Below are 26,164 nucleotides of genomic sequence, written 5' to 3'. Positions count from 1 at the left end.
TATAAAAAGACTCAGATCCCAAAGAAAGCCAAGGGAAAAAGGCTTCAAAGAAAGCAACCTTGTTCCTAGAAACCTAAGATATTAAAGTGCTTACATATAATCTTGCAGTCAGGCCAACTTCTCTGCCAAAATGAAAACTTTTTTCTGTCTTTTAAGCTAATTTTGAAAGGCATTATAAATTCCTAAGTAATCAGAGATCGAAACTCACTAGGTTTTAACAAAATAGTGCAGACTGCTTACACTTGCAAAGTAGCCTAGAGGTGTTTCAAGCACGAGTCACAGACATACTCAGTTGAATTCATAAAAACAGAGAATAAAAAAGTAGTTACCAGGGGCTGGGGGGCGGTGGAATAAGGAGAGGTTGGTGAAAGGGTCTGAGGATCTGATGTATAACATGGTGACTATAGTTGATAACACTGTGTTGTATAGTTGGAATTTGCTGAGAGTAGAACTTAAATGTTCTCATCAAAAAAAAAGATAAATACGTGAGTTGATGGATGTGTTGATTAACCAGATGGGGGGAATCCTTTCACAATGTATACATATATCAAACCATCACATACACTTTAAATATCTTACAATTTACTTGTTAATTATACCTCAGTAAAGCTGAAAAAAAAAAGCTGGCGAGGTGGAGACCCAGGAAGGGCCAATATTTCAGTCTGAGTCTGAAGGCCAGAAAACACCAATACTCCCCCTCAGGCAGTTAGGCAGGCAAAGTTTAAAAACAAAAGCAAAAACAAGCTAAAGTTTTCTTCTAGAAGCTCTAAGGCCCACAGTCCTTAATTTCCCCAGAGAAATACGAGAAACTTTTTTTTTTTTTTTTTTTGCCAAGGAAGGTTCACCCTCAGCTAACATCTGTTGCCAATCTTCCTCTTTTTGCTTGAGGAAGATTTGCCCTGAACTAATTGTGTGCCAATCGTTCTCTATTTTGTATGTGGGTCGCCACCACAGCACGGCCACCGACATGTGGTGTAGGTCTGTGCCCAGGAACCAATCCCAGGCCGCCGAAGTGAAGCACAATGAACTTAACTGCTAGGCCACGGGGCTGGGACTTATTTTTTATTCAGCCAACCTGTCTCCACTACTGTAGAAAACAGCCAGTGAAGAAATTCAAACAGGATCAATCAACTAAAAATCTGCTGTAGAGAATAAGCACAAGGTTTTATCTTCACAAAGATTCGTAAGGATAATGGTTATACGTCAAATGCATTCCAAATGGAAACTCAATTCAGCAAGATTATTACCCTATCTAGTGCACTTAAGGGATTCTGTTACATGAAAAATCTGAGTGACTGTGTGCTGGTAGAAGAGGGTTAAGGAGCATTAGTGACCATGGAAGCCAGGAAGGCCCTGGGCATCTCCTTTGCCTCCCCAAAGCACACACAGTCCCTGAAGTTGCTTCTGCAAAGAGTAAACAATATTTGCTTTTTAAAAACAATTATATACACATATTTTTCCCCCTACATATATGCTAGTTAACCTCCATTTGCTCCCACCTTGATCCCCGCCAGAGCCATTCTCCACCTTTCTCTGCAACCCAAAAGGCTGACCTCTGAGAACACCAGCCCCTGAGCATCTTTCCCTCTGGCTTCGTACAGAGGATGCAGTGTTTCCTCCCTCACTCCTTCTCTGCCACAGTTCTAGGAGTGGCTGCGTCCCTCCACGACTCCCACCAGGTGGCCCCGCCCGGGCTCACCTTGACCCTTCAGGCCCAGGGGTGGAACAGCCTCCTACTGTTGCTGGCCAACAGCTGTCCTGGGTATCTCGACATCCTTACTGGGTCTCTGAGCCCCACCCACACCTCTGTAACCAGCCCTTTCATTAGCTTCTCTTCAGAAGTCCCACATGAGGTGTTTCCTGCCAGCACCCTGACTGATACACCCCCATATGCTGTACGGCGCTCTCCTTCCAATTCAACGCAATGCAGTCCCACTGAGTTTTTATCAAGGGGATTCTGACTGCTTGGTGTATTCTCATGGGATCCTCTCAGCCTTCAAATAAAACCACGAAACCAGATGATGTAATTCAATATTTTACACGAAAAAGTCAGTTTTCCAACATTTATTCCACTGAATGAGTGCATGGCATTTTCATGAACTATCTCAGGGCTACATCAGTACAAAATAGTTTAAATTAGTAAAATAAAGCAGTTTCAAAAGGAAAATCATTACTTCAGAGTGAGTGCCACCACCACTTGGGAACAAGGGACATAAAGCAGCAAGGTGGTTACTGCATAAGGTAGGGACAGACCAGCAGGTACAGTGTCCTTGGTTTCCCACGCAGAGAGAGGCCCCGGCATTCAGGGCACCTCCCTCTCCAGGACATGAATGAGTGGCAGAAAGATGTCACTTTGTTTATGCTCATCTGTTGGGATGACACTTCCATCTCGGCCAGTGAAATGCTCTGGAGCTCGGCTTAGCCACCAGCCCTGTACGTATCTTATCTGATCAAAGGATTCAGGACGGGAAAAGTATGCGCTACAGGATAGAGTGATGGGAATGAGAAACAGTGAAGCAGGTAATCTTGCATGGCAAACGCAGAATCAAATTCTCTATTCACGGGCCAAGATGCATCTTGTTTGGTCCACTGGTTTTCTTTTTAACCTCCAAGTTATCCAGCCAATCAGAGGACCACAAGGGGGTGGAGTGTGATTAACAGAAAAGCACACGTGTGTGCGTGTGTGTACGTGTGTGTGTGTGTCTGTGTGAGTGTAGGGGAATGTGGAGGCTGGGCATCACTAGAGCCTGTACAGGCCACTGAGAAAAGTGTTCTGGGGCTTTCTGGAAATCCTTGCTGGGGCACGCCCTTTGTGTTTTCTGCCCACCTGGAGAACACTTTTAAAACGCTAGCAGTTTTTAAAAGAATTTAATCTTCTTTATGTAGACATCCTGGACATTTTTTCTTCTGTTCATTCCAAGATGGTTATAACTTCTGTATGACACTATTTTCCTTTTATAACAAAACTACTCAGAAGGCTCACAAAACAAACGTGGGCAGTGCAGCCTTTTCAATACTCTACACAGCCCATGCTAAGGTGCCTCGCACCAATTTTCTTTAATATCACTGCCATTCAGCCTAAAATTCTCACCATGTGTATCGACTCACCCCTGACGTATGCCCCAGAAGGTTTCACCTTCTAAGAGACCCTCACGCCCTCAATGCACATTCTGCCACGACAGGGGGCTTGTTGTCACACAACTGGCTCATGTAAGGGTTAGAGTTCATCATGTTTGGCTTCCTGGTCTTTGAGTTTAAATTCCTCAGCCGTGACTTTCCCATCTCCATTCCGGTCCTGGTTGGTGAACATATTCTTCACAATCATCTCAGCATCAAAACCAGGAGCGAGTTTCCCTTTGCCAGATGCCACCTGGGCATGAATGTACTCTGAGAACTGGAAAGAAAGGGGACAGGACAGACCATGAGATACAGAAGCTGAGAAGGCAGGCCCAGGGCCTGAAACAGAGCAGTCCAAGGGTGATGGGGCTGGAATTTGAGTCTGAGCTATCAAAACAGACCAAATCTTAGGAGCTACATGATCTAGGTCTTTTTCTCCAGATGCAGGTTAAAAACCCCTGGCTAAGTGACTCCAGGAGCCCTTTGGTTCCAGGCAGCAATACACAGCAGCCATTGGAGCTATCCTCTCTTCCCAAGTCAACACTTTGTTCCCCACCAAAGGCTGACTCCTAACCACCCTAGCTTCTGAGAACACTGCTGCCTGCCTGCATGCCTTCATTCACTCATACAATAAAAACTTACTATCCACCGTGTGCTGAGCACCATCCTAGACCCTAGAGATACATCAATAAACAAACAAAACATGCTACCCTAGTAACTCTAGCATATTCTAGTGAGAAAGACACACAAATAGAAATGAATGTAAAAAAATAAGTAAAGTACATATTGTTAGAAAGTAAAATGCTCCAGAAAAAAAAAAATGAAAAAGTAGAGCCAAGTAAGGAAGATCAAGAGTACAGGTGGGGCGGGCCGGCCCCGTGGCTTAGCAGGTAAGTGCGTGCACTCAGCTACTGGCAGCCCGGGTTCCGATCCCAGGCGCGCACCGACACACCACTTGTCTGGCCATGCTGAGGCCACGTCCCACATACAGCAACTAGAAGGATGTGCAACTATGACATACAACTATCTACTGGGGCTTTGGGGGAGAAAAAAAAAAGGAGGAGGATTGGCAATAGATGTTAGCTCAGAGCCGGTCCTCCTCAGCAAAAAGAGGATTGGCATGGATGTTAGCTCAGGGCTGATCTTCCTCACCAAAAAAAAAAAAAAAAAGAGTACAGGTGGGGGAGCGGGCTGAAGTATCAATCCGGTGGTCAGCGTAAAGCCCCAGTGACAAAGTGAGACTTGTGCAAAGGCCTGAAGGAAGTGAGGAACTGGGCCAAACAGTTATCTAGGGGAAGTGTCTTTTTCTTTCTTTCAGGAAGCTTGGCCCTGAGATAACATCTGCTGCCAATCTTCCTCTTTTTTTTTGCTGAGGAAGATTGGCTCTGAGCTAACATCCGTGTCCATCCTCCTCTATTTTGTATGTTGGACACCGCCAAAGCATGGCTTGATGAGTGGTGCATCGGTCCATGCCTGGGATTCAAACCTGTGAACCTGGGCTGCCGAAGTGCACGTGTGAACTTAACCACTGCACCACTGGGCCAGGCCCGGGAAGTGTCTTCTGAGCAGAGAACAACTGGTACAAAGGCCCGGGGTGGACGCACGCCTGGTGTGTTCACAGAACAGCAAGGGGAGAGTCGTTGGGGAGGAGGTTACAGCAAGCAGGTTGTGGTGGGCCTTTGAAGGGCCTTTATGGGCCACTATAAAAACTCTAGGAAATAGGAGGGCCTTTGCAGGGTTCTGAGACGAAGCAGGCCATAATCTGACTTATGTTTTGGAAGGATCACTCTGGCTGCTGTGAGGGGCAAGGGTGAAAGCAGGAAGACCATGACAGAGGCCCCAGCGAGAGATGGTGGGCACTGGACTAAGCTGTAGAGTGGAGGGGGTGAGAAGTGGTCAGGTTCTGGATGTATTCTCAAGACAGCTAGAATGATTTCCTGATGGATTTATTACGGCCTATGAGAGAAGGAGAGCAGTCAAAGATCACTGAGTGCTCTCCCCTGAGTAACCGGAAGGCTAGAGTTGCCATCGAATGGGATCGGGAGGGCTGTGGGTGAAGCAAGTTTGGTGTGGGGGGAGGATATCAGGGGTTCCAGAAATGAAGATGTCAAGGAGGCAGGTGGATATATGAGTGTGAAGTGGAGAGAGACCAGACCAGAGTACAAATCTGGAGGTCATCAGGATATGGATGGTAAAGCCACGGGACTGGATCAGACCACCAAGGGACTGATGTAAAGGTGGAGAAGAGAACAAGTTCAAGACTTAGCCTAGGGCACTCCAACATGAAAGATCAGAGAGAAGACGCCTGAAAAGGAGTACCCGTGCGGTAGAAGGAACAAGAAAGTGTGGTGTTCTGAAAGCCGGGGAAAGACCGCGTCCTGCAAGAGAGTCAGCTGTGTTGAATTAAGAGAGCGAGAACTGACTGTTGGATTCAGCAACACAAAAGGCACTGGTCACCTTGGCAAGACCAGGTTCAGCGATGTGGAAGGATACAAACCCGACAGGAGGGCGTTTAAAAGAGAATGGGAGGAGAGGAAGTGGAGGCAGGGAGGACAGACAATTGTTTTCAAGTTTTTGCTGTAAAGGGAGCAAAGAAATAAAAGAAATGGAAAGATACATCAAGAAAAGGGAAAATAATAGCATGTTTTTATGTTAATGCGGACAATCCAGTAGCTGGAGAAATGCTGATGATGCGAGAGAGAAAGGGGAGAAGGCGGGAGCGATGTCCCTGAATAAGCAGAGGTGGAATAGGCGGAGAGCTGGACTTCGCCACGGTTGTGACAGGACAGAGGACTCTGTGTGTGTAGAGGGCTTGGTCCATGAGTGTATAGGTTATCACCATCACAAGAAAAAAGCACAGCTGCCCTCCTCATTCTGGGAAGGCTGCAAAGTCAGAACGGGTCCTCTGGCCCAATAAGACTCCCTGAGCTCCTTCCATCCCACTTTCCTTCCACCGTCAGTTACCTCTTCCAGGAGGACTTCTCCGTTGCCATCCTTGTCGATTTCTTCGAAGAGGTTGGCTGACACCTCGCCGTTCCATATGAACATGTACCCCTCAGGCAGGCCCGCCAGGAGCTCCAGCAGCTCAATGTCAAACACCAACACGGCACTGCCGGGCACTTCTCCATCTGCCTCACCGACAGAGACGAGGCGGTGTTAGCGCCAAGGGCAGCGGGCACGCCCGTCTCAAGCTCCCTCCCCCAGCCCGGGTTCCAGCTGCCTCAAGGATGGGGCAGGCGTTTCTTGCGAAAGGAAGAAAGCCAGTATTGGCAAGTGGTTTTTCCAAACTGTAGATAGTGACCATCAGTGAGTCATGAAATCAGTTTAGAGGGTGGTTACCAGCATTTTTTTTTTAAATTAAGGAATAGAATAAAATAGATCAGTGTATACTGCACATAGAAAGGATAGGTATTATTTTATGAAACTTGAGTTTCAATTTAATATATAAAACTAAATGTGTATGTATATATGTATAAATAGTATGTTTATGTGTAATATAGATTGGGAGATAAAATCTATTTCTTACTGTCTACCATGGTAAAAAAAAGTTTGAAAGCCACTAGTAAAGACTACAGTGGTAGAACTTTTGAATAAATCTAATTTTAATAATAATACAGTATGCCTTAAAAATCATGATCTAAGATATGACTGTAAACACAAATTTGAGAACAGTATATATAGTATGGGCCCAAAAGAAGTTATATAAATATGGGAATAATTATATAAATGTAATATGTATTAAAATTATTACATATTATGTAGATTATATATAATTATTTATTATATATCACAGGAGCATGGCCTTATAGGATGCATAACATATTTTTTAAAGTGTTTCTTCTTGGATTGGTGGGAGTAGCAGAGAGTATTTTTACAATTATTTAAAAACTGAAAAAGAGAAAATCAATCCGGAGTGCCTATCGCTTTTCCAAGTTAGCACTTCCCATCTCCTCCATCTCCAGATAGCAGGAGCATTAAAAAACCTGAAAAAGAAAGGGTTCCCAAATTCCCCATGTGGAGGACTCATTCTGGCTGAAATCATGAAGTAAACCATGTAACAGCTGTGAGGGCGAGGTAAAGCCAGTATTTCCAGAACTTGACACTAATCTCTTCCAAAAGGAAACCTCCTTGGATACCTTACAGGGTCAGGAGAAGTGAAAAGCAAGGGTCTGCAGCATTCCAACATCCCAGGAAACATTCCAGAAGGAAGCACTTGGCCTAGAGAAATTGCCTGGAAAGCTCCTTTAGGGACGTTTCTCACACTTTGAAGATCCAAGGTTTATTTTATGGAAACCTCTGCTTTCTCAAAAGGGCGTGGGGCATAAACGTGGCATTAACACGGTATTCACAGGGGTCTTTAAACAAAAGTGTTAAATAATTAAAAAAATTAAAACCACGGATTCTTTGGGTTTCAAATGGAAGCATATTGTGGTTTTAAATATGGCACCCCAAAAGGTACACAATTCAGATGGTGAATGTGCCCCAAACACCCTTTAATACCGTCGTTTACTCACCCACACCAGCCTCCCCATAGCCCAGGTGGGGTGGAATGATCACCGTCCGTTTCTCTCCAACGCACATCTCTCTCAGACCCATATCCATTCCCAATACAACTTGTCCAGATCCCAAAACGATATTATACGTTTTGCCTAAATTCCACCTGAAAACAGAAGAGTCTCTGGTTAGGTAATCAACCCGTTGGTACTTGAGAGTGTTCTCATGAGAAGAATACATCACTTCTCTGGCATATCACATCACTGCCGAAGATAACAGAACCGCTATCCAACCAGGAGGAAACATCAGACAAACCCACACTGAGGGACATTTTGCAAAATAACCAGCCTGAAATCTTCAAATGTGTCAAGGTGAAAACCAAGTGAAGACTGAGGAACTGTTCCAGAGTGTTAGAACATATTGGAATGGGATCCTTTGGCTATAAAAGGCCTTACAGGGACATTTGGCAAAACTTAAGTGCGGTCTGAGGATTAAAAGGTAGTAACGTATCGTTAACTTCCTGATTTTAATGTATGTATTAGGTTATGTTGGAGAATGTCTGTTTGTAGGAACTGCACACTGAAGCGCTCAGGGGTGATGGGACAACGGCGGCCACCTACTCGCCAATGATTTAGGGGAAAAAAGTTCTTTGTGCTGCTCTTGCCATTTTTCTCTAAGTTTTAGTCAATGTTCTAGTCAGGAATTTTCATGAGAATTTTTAAAATATACAATGTAGTTAAAATTTAAAACTCTGGGTTTTAGATTCAGCAAGACCTGAGTCTGAATTCTGGTTCTGCCACTTAATTCGACCCTGTGAAATGTAATCTCTCAGTTTCCTCATCCATAAAATGGAGATAATAATAGCTATTGCACAGGGATGCCCTAAATAGCAAATACTATATTATGCTTGGCACAGTGCAGAGCAAGTATAAAGAGCCCAATAAATGGATAGCCTTGAGCATGTAAAGTGCTGGTGTCTGTAACAGTCTATGACTCCAGAAAAATAACTGCGAGTTTAACTTGGGCCATGGTTTTAATTAGGCTTTTTTTTAAATTGAAGTATAACTGAGATACTAGTTTCAGGTGTACAACATAGTGATTCAACATTTGTATACACTGCAAAATGATCACCACAAAAAGTCCAGTTACCATCTGTCACCAAACACAATTAATACAATATTATTGACTGTATTCTCTGTGCTGTACATTACATCCCCATGACATTTATTTTATAACTGAAAGTTTGCACTTAATCCCCTTCACCCATTTCGCCACCCCCCCCCACCCCTACTCCCCTTCCCTCTGGCAACCACCAATCTGTTCTCTGTATCTATGAGTCTGGGTTTTGTTCTTTGTTTATTTTGTTTTTTATTTATTTATTTTTTATTTATTTTTAAAACAAAGATTTCTTTTTTTGTTTTTGTTTTATTTATTTATTTCCCCCCCCCCCCCAAAGCCCCAGTAGATAGTTGTATGTCATAGCTGCACATCCTTCTAGTTGCTATATGTGGGATGTGGCCTCAGCATGGCCGGTGAAGCAGTGCGTTGGTGCACGCCCGCGATCTGAACCCGGGCCGCCAGCGCGAGCGCGCACACTTAACCGCTAAGCCACAGGGCCGGCCCTATTTTGTTTTTTAGATTCCACATATAAGTGACATCATGAGGTATTTGTCTTTCTCTGTCTGACTTATTTCACCTAGCACAAAACCTTCAAGGTCCAACCATCTTGTTGCAAATGGCACGATTTCACTCTTTTTTTATGGTTGAGTAGTATTCAATTGTAATTGTGTGTGTGTGTGTGTGTGTGTGTGTGTGTGTGTGTGTGTATTCATCTATTGATGGACATTTAGGTTATTTCCATATCTTGATTATTGTAAATAATGCTGCAATGAACATAGGGGTGCATATATCTTTTCAAATTAGTGTTTTCGTTTTCTTTGGATAGATATCCAGCAGTGGAATTGCTGGATCATATGGTAGTTCTATTTCTGATTTTTTGAGGAACCTCCATACTGTTTTCCATAATGGCTGTACCAATTTACATTCCCACCAACAGTGCATGAGTGTTCCCTTTCCTCCACATCTTTGCCAACACTTGTTATTTCTTGTCTTTTTGATAATAATAGCCATTCTGACAGATGTGAGGTGATATCTCATTGTGGTTTTGATTTGCATTTCCCTGATGATTAGTGATGTCGAGCATCTTTTCATGAGTCTGTTGGCCATTTGGATGTCTTCTTTGGAAAAATGTCCATTCAGATCCTCTGTCCATTTTTAAATGATTGTTTGTTTTTTGTTGAGTTGTATGAGTTCTTATACATTTTGGATATTAACCTCTTATCAGATATATGATTTGAAAATATCTTCTCCCACTCAGGAGGTTGTCTTTTCGTTTTGTTGATCATTTCTTTTGCTCTGCAGAAGCTTTATGGTTTGATGTAGTCCCATTTGTTTATTTTTGCTTTTGTTTCCCTTGCCTTTGGAGTCAGATCCAAAAAATCATTGCTAAAGCCGATTTCAAGGAGCTTACGGCCTATGTTTTCTTCTAGTTTTACGGTTTCAGGTCTTACATTCAAGTCTTAAATCCATTTTGAATTAATTTTTGTATATGGTATAAGACAGTGGTCCAGTTTCATTCTTTTGCATGTGGCTATCCAGTTTCCCAACACCATTTATTGAAGAGACTATCCTTTCTCCATTGTATATTCTTGCCTCCTTTGTTGTAAATTAATTGACCATATATGCTTGGGTTTATATCTCGGCTCTATTGTGTTCCATTCATCTAATGTGTCTGTTTTTATGCCAATACCAAACTGTTTTGATTACTACAGCTTTGTAGTATAGTTTGAAATGAGGGAGCATGATACCTCCAGCTTTGTTCTTCTTTCTCAAGATTGCTTTGGCTATTCGGGGTCTTTGAGATTCCAAGTTTTTTTTTTTTTTTTTTTTAAGATTTTATTTATTCATTTTTTTCCCCCCAAAGCCCCAGCAGATAGTTGTATGTCATAGGTTCACATCCTTCTAGTTGCTGTACGTGGGACTCGGCCTCGCGCTGGACGGAGAAGTGGTGCCTTGGGGCGCGCCCGGGATCCGAACCCGGGCCGCCAGCATCAGAGCGCGCGCACTTAACCGCTAAGCCACGGAGCCGGCCCAAGAGATTCCAAGTTTTAATTATCCTTGATGTCCATGGTCCCCAGGGAATCCAGATAAATAAGAGTTGGCTCTATCATCTCAGTCACTACTGAAAATAAATCTATCATCTCAGTCACTACTGAAAATAAATCTATTTCCAAATCTATGGCATTCCTACCACTTCCTAAAGGCAAACAATGGGAATGTTCCTCAATGCCAAGGAAGAAAAGCCTCCCCAATATCCTGGAGCCCCTTGCTGCCCACCATCAGGTGGTGACAACATGGAAAGGACAGCCCCTGTGGGTCACATCCCCTTCTCAGGCTTCCCAGTCTCCCCTGAGTGCAGGGCCGCCACCTCCTTCCCTCCTCAAGCTGGTTCCCAGGGCCAGGCTGGTTGTCTGGGGCTAGCAAAGCAAAACAGGATTGCATTTGCCCTACCTGGGACGAAACCAAAACAAAGCCAACTCTGGGCAGGATGTCTGGGCTGAAGGCCTGTGGGAGGGAGTGTCCTCTGCCCTGCCCCACACATAATCCCTCCTTTGTCAGCAACACAGAGGGGCCCTCCCACTGCCTTTCTCCAGGGACCATGCGGACCTCCCATGGGACTACTCGGTTTCAAAGTCTTACAGAATATTCAAGAACTCATTTAGTTATCAAATAATGAATGTTTACTCTTCCTCTGAGGGCAGTTTAAACATACATCAAGAAAATCCTCCAAGCAAACCATTTGTTTTCATGTGTCATCTCTGAAAACCCCACTACTTCTTTCTCCTCAAGTTATCCTTTTATTTTTATTTTTTTGCCAGTTTTTCTCTCAGACATTCTCCACATTCCTTCTGGGCATTCCCAGCTTCCCATTCACCGCAGGCTTCCTGCTTCCTGCCTGCAGGCCGCCCTCTCTGGCTCTCTGCCCATGTTCCTCTCTATCCTCTCAGCCCTGATGAACAAGCGCTCACAGCAGCACCTGCCTCATTTTTTATTGAGCTCACATGGGGCTTGGCATGGGACCAGGTCCCACCTTCCAGAAGGGGCTCCTCTTCCACACACAGGTAGGCAGATGCCCGCCACACTACTCATTATCCCATTATTCTGAAGCTTACATCCAGAAGACACCAGCAGAGACAGCCAGACACTGCTCTTCTGTGTAGATTTCCACATAACACAAATGACTCTCATGGTACAGAATGAGGTCTCCGACAAGAGGAAGGAGCATCACGTGGCTCCCGGATGTTCTCTAAGAATACTGTGAATTCACGAAACACATCAGAAGGCAGGAAGACTGATTCTCTCCACCCTACATGAGAAGCATATCCTGAACCCATTGAGAAGGAATTCCTTTGTCCATTTCCCACCCTCACTTCCCCTTTCCACAGCGCTAAGAGCACCAGACAAGAGTATGAACATGAGCAAGAGCAATGACAGCAAGCCATTGAGCTCATAGCCTGTTCTAAACCTGTGGACCGTTTTCACACACATAAACTCACTTGATCCACCAAACAACTACAAGCCATGCTTCTTCCCTGCTGCCCTCCGTGGGCTTCTAATATCAACACAGGGAGGTTTGTTGTAAGCCAGGTCCCTGTAAATCTGAGCCCCAGAAGCTAGGATATATTTCATTGATTCTATAATGCGTATTTGTTCACATTTTAACACGTGTAATTGGGATACATTTTACAATTGGTAGCATGTCATTATTTTTTGGCAGCATTTTTACTTTCTTAGAGATACATAAAATGATGCTTCTAACAATCAACACATTTTAAATTTGATGGAATATGTTAAATGCATTAGTATACAGGGTCTCATAGCACCACAGCGAATGCTCTGGAGAGTATGTCCCTAGGGCTCTCTCTCCATGTCCAGCTCTCCCCAGTCACACACTCTGTCACCTCAAGCTAGAAGGCAGAGGGACGGGTGGGAGGGAGAGAAGGCCCTCTCCATTTAAAATAAATGCAGCAGCACATACTTATTTATATGAAGCCCCCCTTTCTCCCCAAGACCAAACTTATGAATCCAAGTCAGGCTCAATACAAAAAAAGGATGTACTTACATGCAGATGTAAAGAAAAGCTGAAAATGTTTCTTTCTCAAAGAAGAGAAGGTAGTATTAACTTACAGATACATCTGAGGATTCAGACACATAAGAAGCAAAGCTCCTGGGCCGGCCCCGTGGCTTAGCAGTTAAGTGTGCGCGCTCTGCTACTGGCGGGCCGGGTTCAGTTCCTGGGCATGCACCGACGCACCGCTTCTCCGGCCATGCTGAGGCCACATCCCACACACAGCAACTAGAAGGATGTGCAACTATGACATACAACTATCTACTGGGGCTTCGGGGTGAAAAAAAAAAAAAAAAAGGGAGGAGGATTGGCAATAGATGTCAGCTCAGAGCCGGTCTTCCTCAGCAAAAAGAGGAGGATTAGCATGGATGTTAGCTCAGGGCTGATCTTCCTCACCAAAAAAAAAAAAAAAAAAAGAAGCAAAGCTCCTTTTACCGGCATGATACTAGTTTATATTGTTGGTTCCTTTTGATATGTTTTCAGATTCATCTCAATCAATTAACATTTATAAAATGCTCCCTTTGTGCTATGCTTTGGCCTAGGTGTAAGGAATAAAAACATGAATAAACATGTTGGGTGTCCCTAAGGTATTCATACCAGCAACAGAGATAGAAACAAAACTAAATCACTAAAAGGCAGGTAATACATAAAACATTTTGAGACTACAGAAGTGGGAGCAGTTGATCCTCCCTAGGAATTAAGGAAATATTTTGAGAAAAGGGAGGACATTTAAGCCAGGGCAGAAGTTGGCCAGAAGGAAGAGTGAGCAGTGCACATCCTGCACCACTGCACATGGCAGACCTGGAAGGCAGAAGATGGGCCCCAGCAGAAGATGAGATTGGTGAGGCAGAACAGAGCTGATGAGAGAGCCTGATGTGCCAGACTCTGGAATCTGAACTTTATCTATGGGTTAATTTTTAAAGACAGCAGTTATAAAATGAGATCTGTTTTTCAGAAAGACAATTTCATAGGAGCAGGGTGAGACTATTCACAGGGAACTCTTAGAAGAATGCACCTGAGTATGACATAGCCTTGACCTATGCAGTGGGGAAGGCACGGAGATAAAAGCTCTCAACCAGTATCTGATGGAAAGGAGAACCGTGGGAACACACGACTGTTAGCCGCCAGGCTCACTCCCCCACCATCCCCAGCTGCCCTTACGTGGAATCCAGCAGGGTGCCATCCAGAAGCGAGGCGTTGTAGTGATACTTGAGGTAATCCCCCTTCTTGCTCAGCACTGAGCAGTCAGGGGGCTTGTAGTGGGAGGTGATGCTGATGGAGTCTGAAGGGTTGTGGAAGTCGATCACGTGGATGTCAAACACCAGCACAGCCGAGCCAGGGATATTCCCTAAAGCACAGACACAGGAAACAAATGAGCGATCCCTCCCAGTAGCAGCACACGTGCCTCTCCAACGTTACCAGGTACGTCCTCACAGTGACCCCCACTGACCAACACAGGACCCAGATAGGAAATCCTAGGGAATACCGGGAGAATGAAGCTGCAAGGGCCATCAGAAGTACCCAAACCCTCATTTTATGTACGGGGAAACTGAGGCACAGATTTGTCCAGGGTCATGCAGCCAGTTAGGAGCACAGTTTGGACTACCCAAATTCAAGATGTGAGCTATGCCCCACGGAATCGCTGAGTCTGAAAGATTTATGGCTAAGTTCACCACAGATAAGGAAACTAAAGCTCAGCCAAATTAAGGCTCACCCTGCTCCTACCAGAGGTTAAGAGGTAAGACGAGAAAATCACCTTAGATGAAAATCACTCCAGCGCCCTATCACTGCACAAGAGAAACACAAACAGTAACATCATAGGAAAAACACCTAGACAAACACAGGCCCATATACACCTCTCACGATACAGTACACCTAACAGTTCACAAAGTGCTTTTATAACACATCCTACTTGTTCTACACAAAATTACTAATTTACTTTTCTTTTCCATTATCTCCACTTTTGAAAACATCACCTCACATCTGAATAATGTTTTACAGTTTGCAAAAGTATTTTTCACATACATGCTGTCATCAAATCCCTGCAGCCACCTTGTGGGGTAAGTATTTCCATAAATCCAGGATTGGCAGATGCTCCATGAATTTACTGACAGCTTCTCAGGGGGCTTGGGGGGCGGCAGACACCTTAAACATATGCGTCAGTTGTTAAACGCACCCCCAGATCATTTCAGAAAACTTTAAATGTAAAAATTTTGTAACTGGTGTTACTTAGAATCAAGGATGTATTAATACTTTCACTGGCATTTTACAGATAAGAAACCAACTCAGATATGATATAACTTGTTCAAGAAACAACACAGCTACAGACAAAATTCAAATAGAGATATGTGAACACCAACAGCCCCTCCCTGCCCACGCCCCTGCCATGTACTTTTCTATGTCTGTTTCTTGGTTGTTCTCTCACACACACACAGCCACACAGCCACACATGCACACACACTCTTAATGGGTGCTTATTAAGTACCAAGCACTATTCTAAGTGCCTTATACATATTAATTTATTTAATTCTCATTATAATCCCATATTCACAATCTAGAGATGAGTAAACTGAGGCACAGATTTCGGGGCTTGCACAAAGTTGCTAAGGTAGTAATTAGAGAAGTCTGTGCTTTTATAGCAGAACTCAGGTGCCTGATATTCACTAGTGAGGGGAGTTGCTAATGTGAGTGGTAACAGAGTACAGGAGCTTTCCCGTAGGAAGCAGGTATTGCAGACTGACATAGAAGGTTGCTCAAGAAGGTTTCAGAACCAGGGCTAAGGGCAGCTCTATGTGGGCCACCAGTACACACTAACAGGGATGAGTGTCTGTGCAGCCAGAACAGTGGTTTCTCAACCTTGGTTACCCATTAAAATCAACTGGGAATGAACCTTGAAAACATTATGCTAAGTGAACGAAGCCAGACATAAAATCATTCTGTATGATTCCACTGATCATGTCCAGAAGAGGCAAATCCACAGAGACGGAAAATAGATTAGTAGGGGGGGAGACAGAGAGAGGGAGGAAAAGAGGGAGAGAGGGAGAGAGGGAGGGAGAGGGAGAGAGGGGGAGAGAGAGGGAGAGGGGGAGGGGGAGAGAGAGAGAGAGAGAGAGAAATGACTGCTTAATGGGTATAGGGTTTCTTTTTGGAATGATGAAATGTTCTGGAATTAAATAGTGGTAATGGTTGCACAACCTTGTGAATATACTAAAACCTAGCAAATTGTACACTTTAAAATAGTGCATTTTATGTTATGTGAATTATATCTTGCTAAAAAATTAAAAAACATCTCTCCTAGGTATATATCCAAAAGATACAGAATCAAATAGATATTTGTACACCAATGTTCACAGCAGCCTTATTCACAAGAGCCAAAGGTGGGAATAACACAAATGTCCATTGACACATGAACTGATAAACAAAATGTAGTATATACATACAATGGAAAATTATTCAGCCATAAAATGGAATGAAATTCTGATATATGCTAAAACATGGATGGACCTTGAAAACATTATGCTTAATAAGCCATACAGAGAAGGACAAATATTGCATGATTCCACTGATACCTAGAATAGGCAAATTCGTAGATATAGCAAGTACAATGGTGGTTACTAGGGGCTGTGGTGAGGGGGGAATGGGGAGTTGTTGTTTAACGGGTAAGGAGTTTATGCTGGGGATGATGAAAAAGTTTTGGTGAGAAAACACGGATGGACCTTGAGGACTTTATGCTAAGTGAGGTAAGTCAGACAAAGACAAATACTGTATGATACCACTTACATATGGAAGCTAAAAAAAGCCAAACCCGTAAAAACAGAGAGTAAAATGGTAGTTACCAGGGCCTGAGGGGTGAAGGAATTCGTTGTTTAAGGGTAGAAACTTGCAACTACTAGATAAGTAAGTCCTGGAGATCTAATGCACAGTACAGTGATTAGAGGTAACAATATTGTATTATAAACATCAAATGTGTCAAGAGACTAGATCTGAATTATTTCCACCACAAAAAAGAAATGATAATTACGTGACACGATAGAGGCTAGCTAATGCTACAATGGCAATTATATTGCAACATATGTGTGTCAAATCAACATGTTGTACACCTTGAACCTATACAATTTCATATGTCAAATATATTTCAATAAAAAGATAAAAATAAAGTTTTGGGTACAGACAGTGGGGATGGTTATACAACATTGTGAATATATTTAGTGACACTGAATTGTACACTCAAAACTGGTTAAAATGGTAAATATGTATATTATACCACAATTTAAAAAATACATCAACTAATGTAATAAACCACATTCACAGAATAAAATTTAAAAAATCATATAATCATCTAAAAAAAAATCACCTGGCAGCATTAAAAATAATGTCAATGCCTGGTCCTACTCTGAGATTCAGATACAGCTCTCACAGAGCAGAAGTCTCAGACTTAGGCAGTATCAGAATGCCCTAGAGAACTTGGTAAAAATACAAAGGGCCAGGCCCTTAGCCACTCGGCATGTCGGGGTTCCATGATTTTAAAGTTCTCCAAGTGATTCTCATCTGTGATACACATCAACATTTCAGAACTGCTGGACTAGAGTGGGACCAGGCATTGTATTTTTTAAAGTTTTCCAGGGGTTTCTAACAGGCAGCCAAGTTTAAGGAAAACAATGCTAAATGGTCTACAAGTGACCAGCTGAGGAGACTTGGGAAGCCCCATCTCTGCGAGGAGGATCAAGGTGCAGGCTGGAGTTACAGTGTGGGGGGATTGGTGGAGAAGAAAGCTGCAGCATGACAGCTCCATTAACCTCTCTGAAGAAGCATGGAGGGAGCCCAGAAAGGGACACCTCTGACAAGGATCTGCTGGCATTTGCTCAATGCAAATTTAATTTCCCCTCCAAGGCACATTCGGTGCAGGCCTTTATCAGGGCAAAAAGGAACACGCCCCTGGACCACCCACCACCCCTGGGCTCTGATGTCAGCCTCTCCAGTACTTTCCTAATAACTAACTCAGCTTCTCAGTCCCTGAGGATCCCAGGCCCAAGTATTCTGATCAGGGGAGAGGCTGATGACACCCAGTCAAGTATCTATTGAACATCCGGGTTGCGTGTCAGCTTCTAGGAAGTTAGCATGAGTCAGTCTACCAGGTGATGAAGCCACAAACGCACACCTACTGAGGCATCCACAAGAACGTAAGCTCTCTGTGGGCTGGGAGTTTTGTTCGTCTTTTTCTCAGCTGAGTCCCCAACACCTAAAGCAATGCCTGGTCCTGAAGGCACTCAATAAATCTGTGATGGACAGGCAGATGGAGTTTCTGGGCCTGCAAAAAACAAAGACCAGACCTCGAGCCATAAGATCCCACCTGCCCCAGGGAGCCAGCAGCCCTCCTACCCCACTCCCTCTATCTTGCTCTGCCTTCCACAAAAAATCTACAGTGTAGGAACAAATGCTGACCAGCCAATAGGTGAAAATAATCCAACATTTCACTATGACCCCAACACCAGCCTCCTACCTGAATAAACCCTTAACAGAAGTAGAAGCTGTCATTCAATTTTCTTCACTACAATGCCTCCTTGAGAAGAGACACAGATGACAAAAAATAAAGGCAGCCAGCCAGCTTGGCCTGAAGGAAATGCTGCAGCTCTGCTGGCTGTGGGCTTCCTCCAAGAGCTCTGGGGCCTCTCTGGGCCTCATTGTCTCAACTAAGAATTGTTCCAGGGTTGAACAAGCTCACACGCAAGAAGTCCTTGACACACAGAGCGTGAAATATTAGTTGTTTTCCTCACTTTCCTCTTTCCTAAAAGAGTGCTTAAAAGGTAATTTGGAAGTTGGGGAACAGAAAACCATTGAGAAAGTGATGCTTCTGCAACCCCTTGGGCAGAATCCATTCTCCTCTTCAGGGTTACAAACATATCCAAGCATCCTAATTTCAGGGCTGACACTGGGGAACAAAGCAGACAGCAGAAAGGTCGAGCCTTTCCAGAAGGTCCACCCCTCCTCTCCAACAACCCTGCAGGGAAAAATGGCTGCAACAAAATGAAATGCGGATGGAGCCTGAGAACCCCATGGAGAGCCCAGTGTGTCATTCCTTCCACAAATATTTACTGGATGCTTATTATATGCCTGGCCCCATGGTATGGGGCCAGGAAGCCACAAACCTCCTCTATGTCCTGACACTCTTCTCAGGTCAGTCCCTTAGGGACTAGCATTAGGTCCTATGCAAATCTCACAAAGAGGCCAAAGGTGCTAACCAAAAGAGGACAGAGGCAGACCCCACCCAGGAGCACCTGGGTGTTACACATCAGGGCGCCCCTCCCCCCACGACAACATGTGATTCAGGATGAAGCAGCCTCATGCCCAGAAAATTTATGAGACTTTGGATGCTTCCCAGAGCCTCATATAATTCTTTGCAGAGCTCTGTCTCATACTTGATAGAAAGCCAAAAGGAGAGAAACAATTTAAACAAATGTTTTCCATCAATACATTCTTTTTAGAGAAAGGAAGGATTAGTCCTGAGGACATAATGAAATATGAGTACTCAGAAAGTATTTGGCTATTTCTGTATGTATTTGACTAGAAGTGGAAATTTATGTGATACAAAACAACAGAGCGACAAGACACTGGAGAAACAGGTCATGGAGCGAGCCTGCTGAATGTGTCTCAAGCTGTGACCTGTTGTGGCTTTATAAATCAGAAAGTTAAGTCAGCTCCAGTTTCCAACCACCTGATGTTTCTTAGATCCTCTGGACAAACCCTCCTGGGAAAATTCTGAATATCCTTATGATTCAGCAGTAGCAGTCAGAAGAGGAATAACAAAATGAATGGGTACAGCCAGTCAGGCCAGTCAGAATCCCATCAGCAAAAAAGAATACAAAAGAAAAATAAACACTACATCAACTATTCCTAAGCAAGTTAGCAAAAAATGGTATATGAGAAAAAACATAAGAAAGAAAATATGGTTTGGAATACTATACAACCATTAAAAAATACCTGTTGGCATAGAAAGTTGCTCACAACAAATTAGGTGAAGAGAGAAATGACAAAGTAATATGTATGTATAGATGACCCCCTTTTTGTCAGTATTTATTAGTGTAGGTGGCTATGTATTTCCTCTCACCTACAAGATTCACATATACTCAGAAGTATAGAAGGATACTCACTCCATGCTTGTATGTTTCCCATCGCTGCTATAACAAATTACCACAAACTTGGTGGCTTAAAACAATGCAAATTTATTCTCCTACCTCTGGAAGTCAGAAGTCTGAACTCAAGGTATTGGCAGGGATGTGCTCCTTTGGGAGACTTTAGGGGAGAATCTGGGTCCTTGCCTTTTCCAGCTTCTTGAGGCCACTCTCATTCCTCGACTTGTGGCCCCTTCACCCATCTTCTAAGTTAGCAGCTTAGCATTTTCTCCTTTCTCTGACCTCCCACTTCCCTCTTACAAACACTCTTGTAAATACATCAAGGTCTTCCGCATGATCCAGGACAATCTCCCCATCTCAAGATCCTTACCTTAATCACATTTGCAAAATCCTTTTTACCATGTAAGGTAACATACTCACAGGTTCTGGGAACATGTCATGGACATCTTTTGGGGTTGCTATTCTGCCTATCCTATTAAAATGTTTATTCCTGGGTGGTGGCATTATAGAAGATTTTTGTTTTCTCTGTTTATCTGTATTTTCTTTTTCTAAAGTCAACATGTATTATTTGTGTAATTTTTATTTTTTTATTTTTATTTTTATTTTTTTTGTGAGGAAGACCAGCCCTGAGCTAACATCTGCCAATCCCCCTCTTTTTGCTGAGGAAGACTGGCCCTGGGCTAACATCTGTGCCCATCTTCCTCCACTTTATATGGGACGCCGCCACAGCATGGCTCGACCAGCGGTACATCAGTGCGCGCCGGGGATCCGAACCAGCAAACCCCAGGCCACCGCAGCAGAGTGCGCGCACTCAACCGCTTGCGCCACCGGGCCGGCCCTATTTGTGTAATTTTTAAAAGAGAGTTTGCTATTAGGGTGACAAAAATGTTCTAAAACTGGATTAGGGTGACGGCTGCACAACTCACTACATTTACTAAAAGTCATTAAATTATATACTTAAGGGCCGGCCCTGTGGCTTAGCGGTTAAGTGTGCGCGCTCTGCTGCTGGCGGCCCGGGTTCGGATCCCCGGCACGCACTGACGCACTGCTTGTCCCGCCATGCTGAGGCCGCATCCCACATACAGCAACTAGAAGGATGTGCAACTATGACATATAACTATCTACTGGGGCTTTGGGGGAAAAAAAAATAAATAAAATTATTTAAAAAAAAAAATTATATCCTTAAAATGAGTGAATTTTATGGTATATAAATTATACCTCAATAAAGTTGTTAAAAAACAAAAACCAAAAAGGGTGGTTTTGCAATTTACTTTCAAACGGCTCAACAACTACAACAAAAACGTAATGAGAGAGAGAGAGAGAAAATAAAGAAGACGTTAACAACTGGTAAATCTGGCCTGCCCCATGGCTTAGCGGTTAAGTGCGCGCGCTCCACTGCTGGCGGCCCGGGTTCAGATCCCAGGCGCGCACCGACACACCGCTTGTCAGGCCATGCTGAGGCTGCGTCCCACATAAAATGGAGGAAGATCAGCATGGATGTTAGCTCACGGCCAGTCTTCCTCAGCAAAAAGAGGAGGATTGGCATGGATGTTAGCTCAGGGCTGATCTTCCTCACACACACACAAAAAAAACAACACAATTGGTAAATCTGAGAGGAGTTCACTGCACAGTTCTTTCGACTTTGGCATAGGTTTAAAATTTTTCACAGGAAAAAGAAAATGGGCAGGAGGGACAAGGGAGAAAAACAGAGCATCTCTAGAGACTAAAACTTTTTGGGCATTCAAGTCTGAAGCTGGACTTCAGCTTCAACATTTTGGCTCTCAAGAAGCCCGGGTTGCTTGGAACCAGCCTGGAAGCAACCAGTTGGTGCTGCTGAGTTTAACCTCAGGAAGGCAGCCAGCGCTCACCTCTTCCTTCTTCTCCATACGCCAGGTGAGGGGGCACCACAATCCTCCGCTTCTCTCCGATGCAAACACCAAGTAAACCTTCATCCATCCCAGCAATCACGTAGCCCTGCCCAATGTATGTGTCAAAGGTGCGGTTCCGCGAGTAGCTAGAAAGAAGAAAAGAAAGAGGTTCCTCACAAGGGACCCCACAGCAGCTGTGTACATTAATGGGTAGCACGAGGCAAGAGGAACGCAGAGGCCTCCAGACCCGGGAATAGGGGGAACTTTAGAATCTGAGGACACAGCCTGGAAACATGCTGCCCTGAAATGGCAAACAGGAACCCACACACAGTGTGCGAGCAGCCACCTGCAGAAACAAGCCCTCCAACCCTCTGGTTTGGTCAGGTTATGACTGGGACGTGGGTGATGAGGCCCAACCACAAAGAAATGTAGCTAACGTAAACTGGACTGTACGCTGGGTAACCACGTCAAGTTAATGAAAAAAGCATCAAGGGTGGCCCTTATTAGAAACTAAGACGGAGTCTCAAGAACAATGTCTCCATTATGTAAAAAGGAGAATATCTGTATATGTGGGACATAATTATTCGGATTGCCGGGAAAGTAGCATATGCACTGGGAGCAATTTAACTCTGCAGTCTCCAACAGAGCCTGGATGAACTCTCCCTACTGTAATCCCTGCTCACCAAGCTGCCTTCTGGTGAGCACTTGGATTTCCCAAGTGCCAGTGGCAGGAGGCCCAAGCATTCCGCTCAGTGGAGAGATCCAGCCTCTGTATATATTGCCAATTCAGTCCGATTACTACAAGTTTAGTGAGAACAGGAATCAATTCCCCAAAGCCTGATGATTCCAGAATAAAATAATAAAACTTTAAGTGCCACGTCTACTACCAAAGTCTGAACCACAGTGATCTGCACCCATTACCTACCTCCACCTGGTACAAATGTGTCCTGAAAGAGCTAGTCAGTCCGCCATTACCTCATGGAACACAGCCAAAGGATGACTGCCTTAAAGATGGCCAGCCAAGTGGGGCCAGGGAGATGAAAAGTCAGAGCTTGAGGGGCTCTTCCTTCTCAACACCCCTCAGAGACCAGAAAGCCAAGGGGCATGAAGAAATGATAATAACAGATGATTCTTCTCACTCAGGAAACAGATTATCTGCATAATCCCCCCGAGGAGGCTATGGAGAGGTAACCCCACACACACTGAGGAGAGCAGCCCCCCACTGAGCAGCTCCAGACCTCAGCCCTTCATACGGGCCAGGAGGGCCAGCATGGGAACACAGCAGCAAAGAAGGAGAGGCAGGGCTCTCTAGCATCCTCTAGCCATGAACAGCCTCTCATCGTCCCCAGGTAACTACCTCTCTGGCAAGTACTTGGCAATCATCAGCAGAGTGAAGCCCATTGCTAGGCATTCTGGGCAAAAGAGGACACCTGTGAGATGGAGTTCCTTGAAAAGGGACACCAAGCAGCGGGAGAGATGGCAGGTACCTCAGAGGAGGGAAGAGCCACCAGGTAGAACAGTCAGCAAAGGTTCCACGGGGTTGGGAGTGACAGTGACTGAGGGATGCAGGGATCTGCACAGGGGAAGAGCACTGGGGTAGCAGCAAGGACCAAGGCCGAGAAGACAGAAAGAGCCTCAGGAGAGACTGGAGGAGCAGGATGGGCTTGAAGTACAGAGGACTTTGAATAACTTAAAAGAAGACTTAAATAAATGGAAAACTATCTTGTTCCCCAATGGGAAAGCTGAGAATTGGAAAGCTGTCAACGCTTCCCTAAACTAATTTATGAATTTTAAAACAATTCCAATCAAAATCCAAGTGGTGTGTATGGGGGAAGGGAAGGACTCTAAAATTCATTTGGAAAAAGAAATAATTAAAAATACTGTTTTGGGGGACCGGCCTGGTGGCGCAGGCGGTTAAGTGCACGCGCTCCGCTGCGGTGTCCCGGGGTTTGCCAGTTTGGATCCCGGGTGCGCACCGACGCACCACTTGTCAAGCCATGCTGTGGTGGCGTCCCATATAAAGTGGAGGAAGATGGGCATGGATGTTAGCCTAGGGCCAGTCTTCCTCAGCTAAAAAAAAAAAAAAAAAAGGGGAGGATTTGCAGATGTTAGCATAGGGCTGATCTCCTCACACACACACAAAAAAAATACTGTTTTGAAGGTACAGGATATAGCAAGCTCTCATTCTTATAAAAGATTGAAATGGAAGAATATGAATATGTACTTCATTGTATATGTATGGATGACCTATGAAATTAATAACATTAGTTCCTAGAAAGAGAACTGGGTGATTGAGGGACAGGGATAGGAGGGGAATTTTTCACTGAAAACTCTTTCATACTTTTAGGATTTTGAACCATGTCAACGTATCACTTAGTAGAAAAAAATGACGTTTAAAAAAGAAAAAGAATGCTCTCCACCATACAAACTAAGAAGCAACAGTAGTTAAAGGTGTGATAACTGGCCCAGGAATAGCTAGATTAATGGAAAAGGATAAAAACTCTAGACAAAGACCCAAAAGTATATACAAGAATTTGGTACATAATAAAAGTCACAATTTAGGTGAGTCAGGGGAAGTTAGTCAATAAAGAGTGTTGGAAAAACTAGCTAACCATCTGGAAAAAAATAAAGTTACATCCTTACTGTCACACTGAATATCACAATAAATTCGAGACAGACTGAAGATTTAAACATGAAATCATTTATGAGCATGGAGAAAGACTGTGGAAGATTATTCATATTTACCTCAGGGTGGGGAGAATGGAAGGGGTCAATGGGAAATTATTACCTTTTATTATACATCTTTGCATTGTTTTGCTTATACAATAAGAACATAATACTTTTTAAAATAAAAATTCTAATAAAGAACTTTTTTTTTTTTTTTTTTGCTGAGGAAGATTTTCTCTGAGCTAATGTCTGTGCCAATTTTCCTCTATTTTGTATGTGGGTTGCCTCCACAACACGGCCACCGATGAGTGGTGTAGGTCCACACCTGGGAACCAAACCCGGGCTGCCAAAGCAGGGAGTGCCGAGCTTAACCACTAGGCCACAGGGCTGGCCCTAAGAATATTTTAAAGGATAAAAAAATAAAAGCATTAAAAGGGCTTGAGGAAAATACAGGCAAATATTTATATACTCTAGGGGTGGGGATAGACTTTTCAGTAAGTCCCCAAAGAGAGAATACATAAGAATACATAAGAGAATACAATAAGAATAAAGGAAACTTGGGTCAGCCCAGTGGTGTAGTGGTTAAGTTTGAGCGCTCTGCTTCAGCAGCCCGGGGTTTGCAGGTTCGGATCTCGGGCACGGACCTACACACCGCACACCAAGCTGTGATGTGGTGGTGTCCCATATACAAAACAGAGGAAGACTGGCACAGATGTTAGCTCAGGGCCAATCTTCCTCACCAAAAAATAAATAAATAAATAAATAAAGGAAACCATAATAAAAGAGAAGTTGAATATATTTAACAACATAAAAAGTTTACATTTAAATAGGTCCAAAATCACAATAACCAAAATAAAAATGCAAATAAACAGAGAATATGCTTTCAACAATATACAAACATAAATGGGTTAATATCTTTAATGTTTAGAGATCCTCAAATCAATAAGAAAAGGACAAATACCAATATCCTCAACATAAAAACAGGGAAAAGGGGGCCAGCCCAGCAGCGTAGCGGTTAAGTTCACACGCTCTGCTTCCGCAGCCCGGGGTTCACTGGTTCAGATGCTGGGCGCGGACCTACACACTGCTCATCAAGCCATGCTGAACCGGCGTCCCACAGAGAGCCACTAGAAGGATTTACAACTATGACATACAACTATCTAGTGGGGCTTTGGGGAGAAAACAGGAGGAAGACTGGCAACAGATGTTAGCTCTGGGCCAATCTTCCTCCAAAAAAACAATTGCTTAAATAAAAAAAATAAAAAGAGGCAAAAAGAGAGGAACAGGTAAATCACAAAAAAAGATAGCCAAACAGTCAATAAATATTTGAAAGAATTTCAACCTCAATAGCAATCAAAGCAATTCAGATTAAAACTATAGAGTTTGGGGCCAGCCCCACGGCATAGTAGTTCAGTTCAGTGCGTTCTGCTTCCACAGCCCAAGTTCGCGGGTTTGGATCCCAAGCACGGACCTACACCACTTGTCAGCCATGCTGTGGTGGTGACCCACACATAAACTAGAGGAACACTGGCACAGATGTTAGCTCAGCTAATCTTCCTCAGCAGAAAAAAAAAAAAGAAAGAAAAAAGAAACTATAAGCTTCTATTTTTCTCCAAAAAATTGGCAAAGATTATTTTAAAATGATTCTCCATGTTACTGAGTTTACAGGGAATGGGGCACTCTTAGACAGTGATGGGGAG

At 43.8% G+C, this 26,164-nt stretch overlaps 1 protein-coding gene across 1 annotated transcript in view; it reads right to left on the bottom strand.

Annotated features, from left to right (window-relative positions):
- Positions 1-2,049: 2,049 nt before the first annotated feature.
- The window catches only part of FKBP9 (FKBP prolyl isomerase 9), a 43,418-nt gene continuing 19,303 nt past the window's right edge, over positions 2,050-26,164 (bottom strand). The window contains exons 6-10 of the mRNA XM_004418845.3: positions 21,798-21,943; positions 13,961-14,147; positions 7,632-7,777; positions 6,082-6,245; positions 2,050-3,394 (exon numbers count right to left, since the gene is read on the bottom strand). Of these exons, the coding sequence (XP_004418902.1) occupies positions 3,218-3,394; positions 6,082-6,245; positions 7,632-7,777; positions 13,961-14,147; positions 21,798-21,943 (820 nt within the window). The 3' untranslated portion in view covers positions 2,050-3,217. The remainder of the gene's footprint in view (positions 3,395-6,081; positions 6,246-7,631; positions 7,778-13,960; positions 14,148-21,797; positions 21,944-26,164) is intronic.

The sequence above is a fragment of the Ceratotherium simum genome, chromosome 1 (genome assembly GCF_057802395.1).
Source record: "Ceratotherium simum simum isolate JZ-2026a chromosome 1, ASM5780239v1, whole genome shotgun sequence".
Classification (NCBI taxonomy): Eukaryota; Metazoa; Chordata; class Mammalia; order Perissodactyla; family Rhinocerotidae; genus Ceratotherium; species Ceratotherium simum.
Note: the sequence above shows the minus strand (reverse complement) of the source record. Positions and strands in the feature narration are given on the sequence as shown.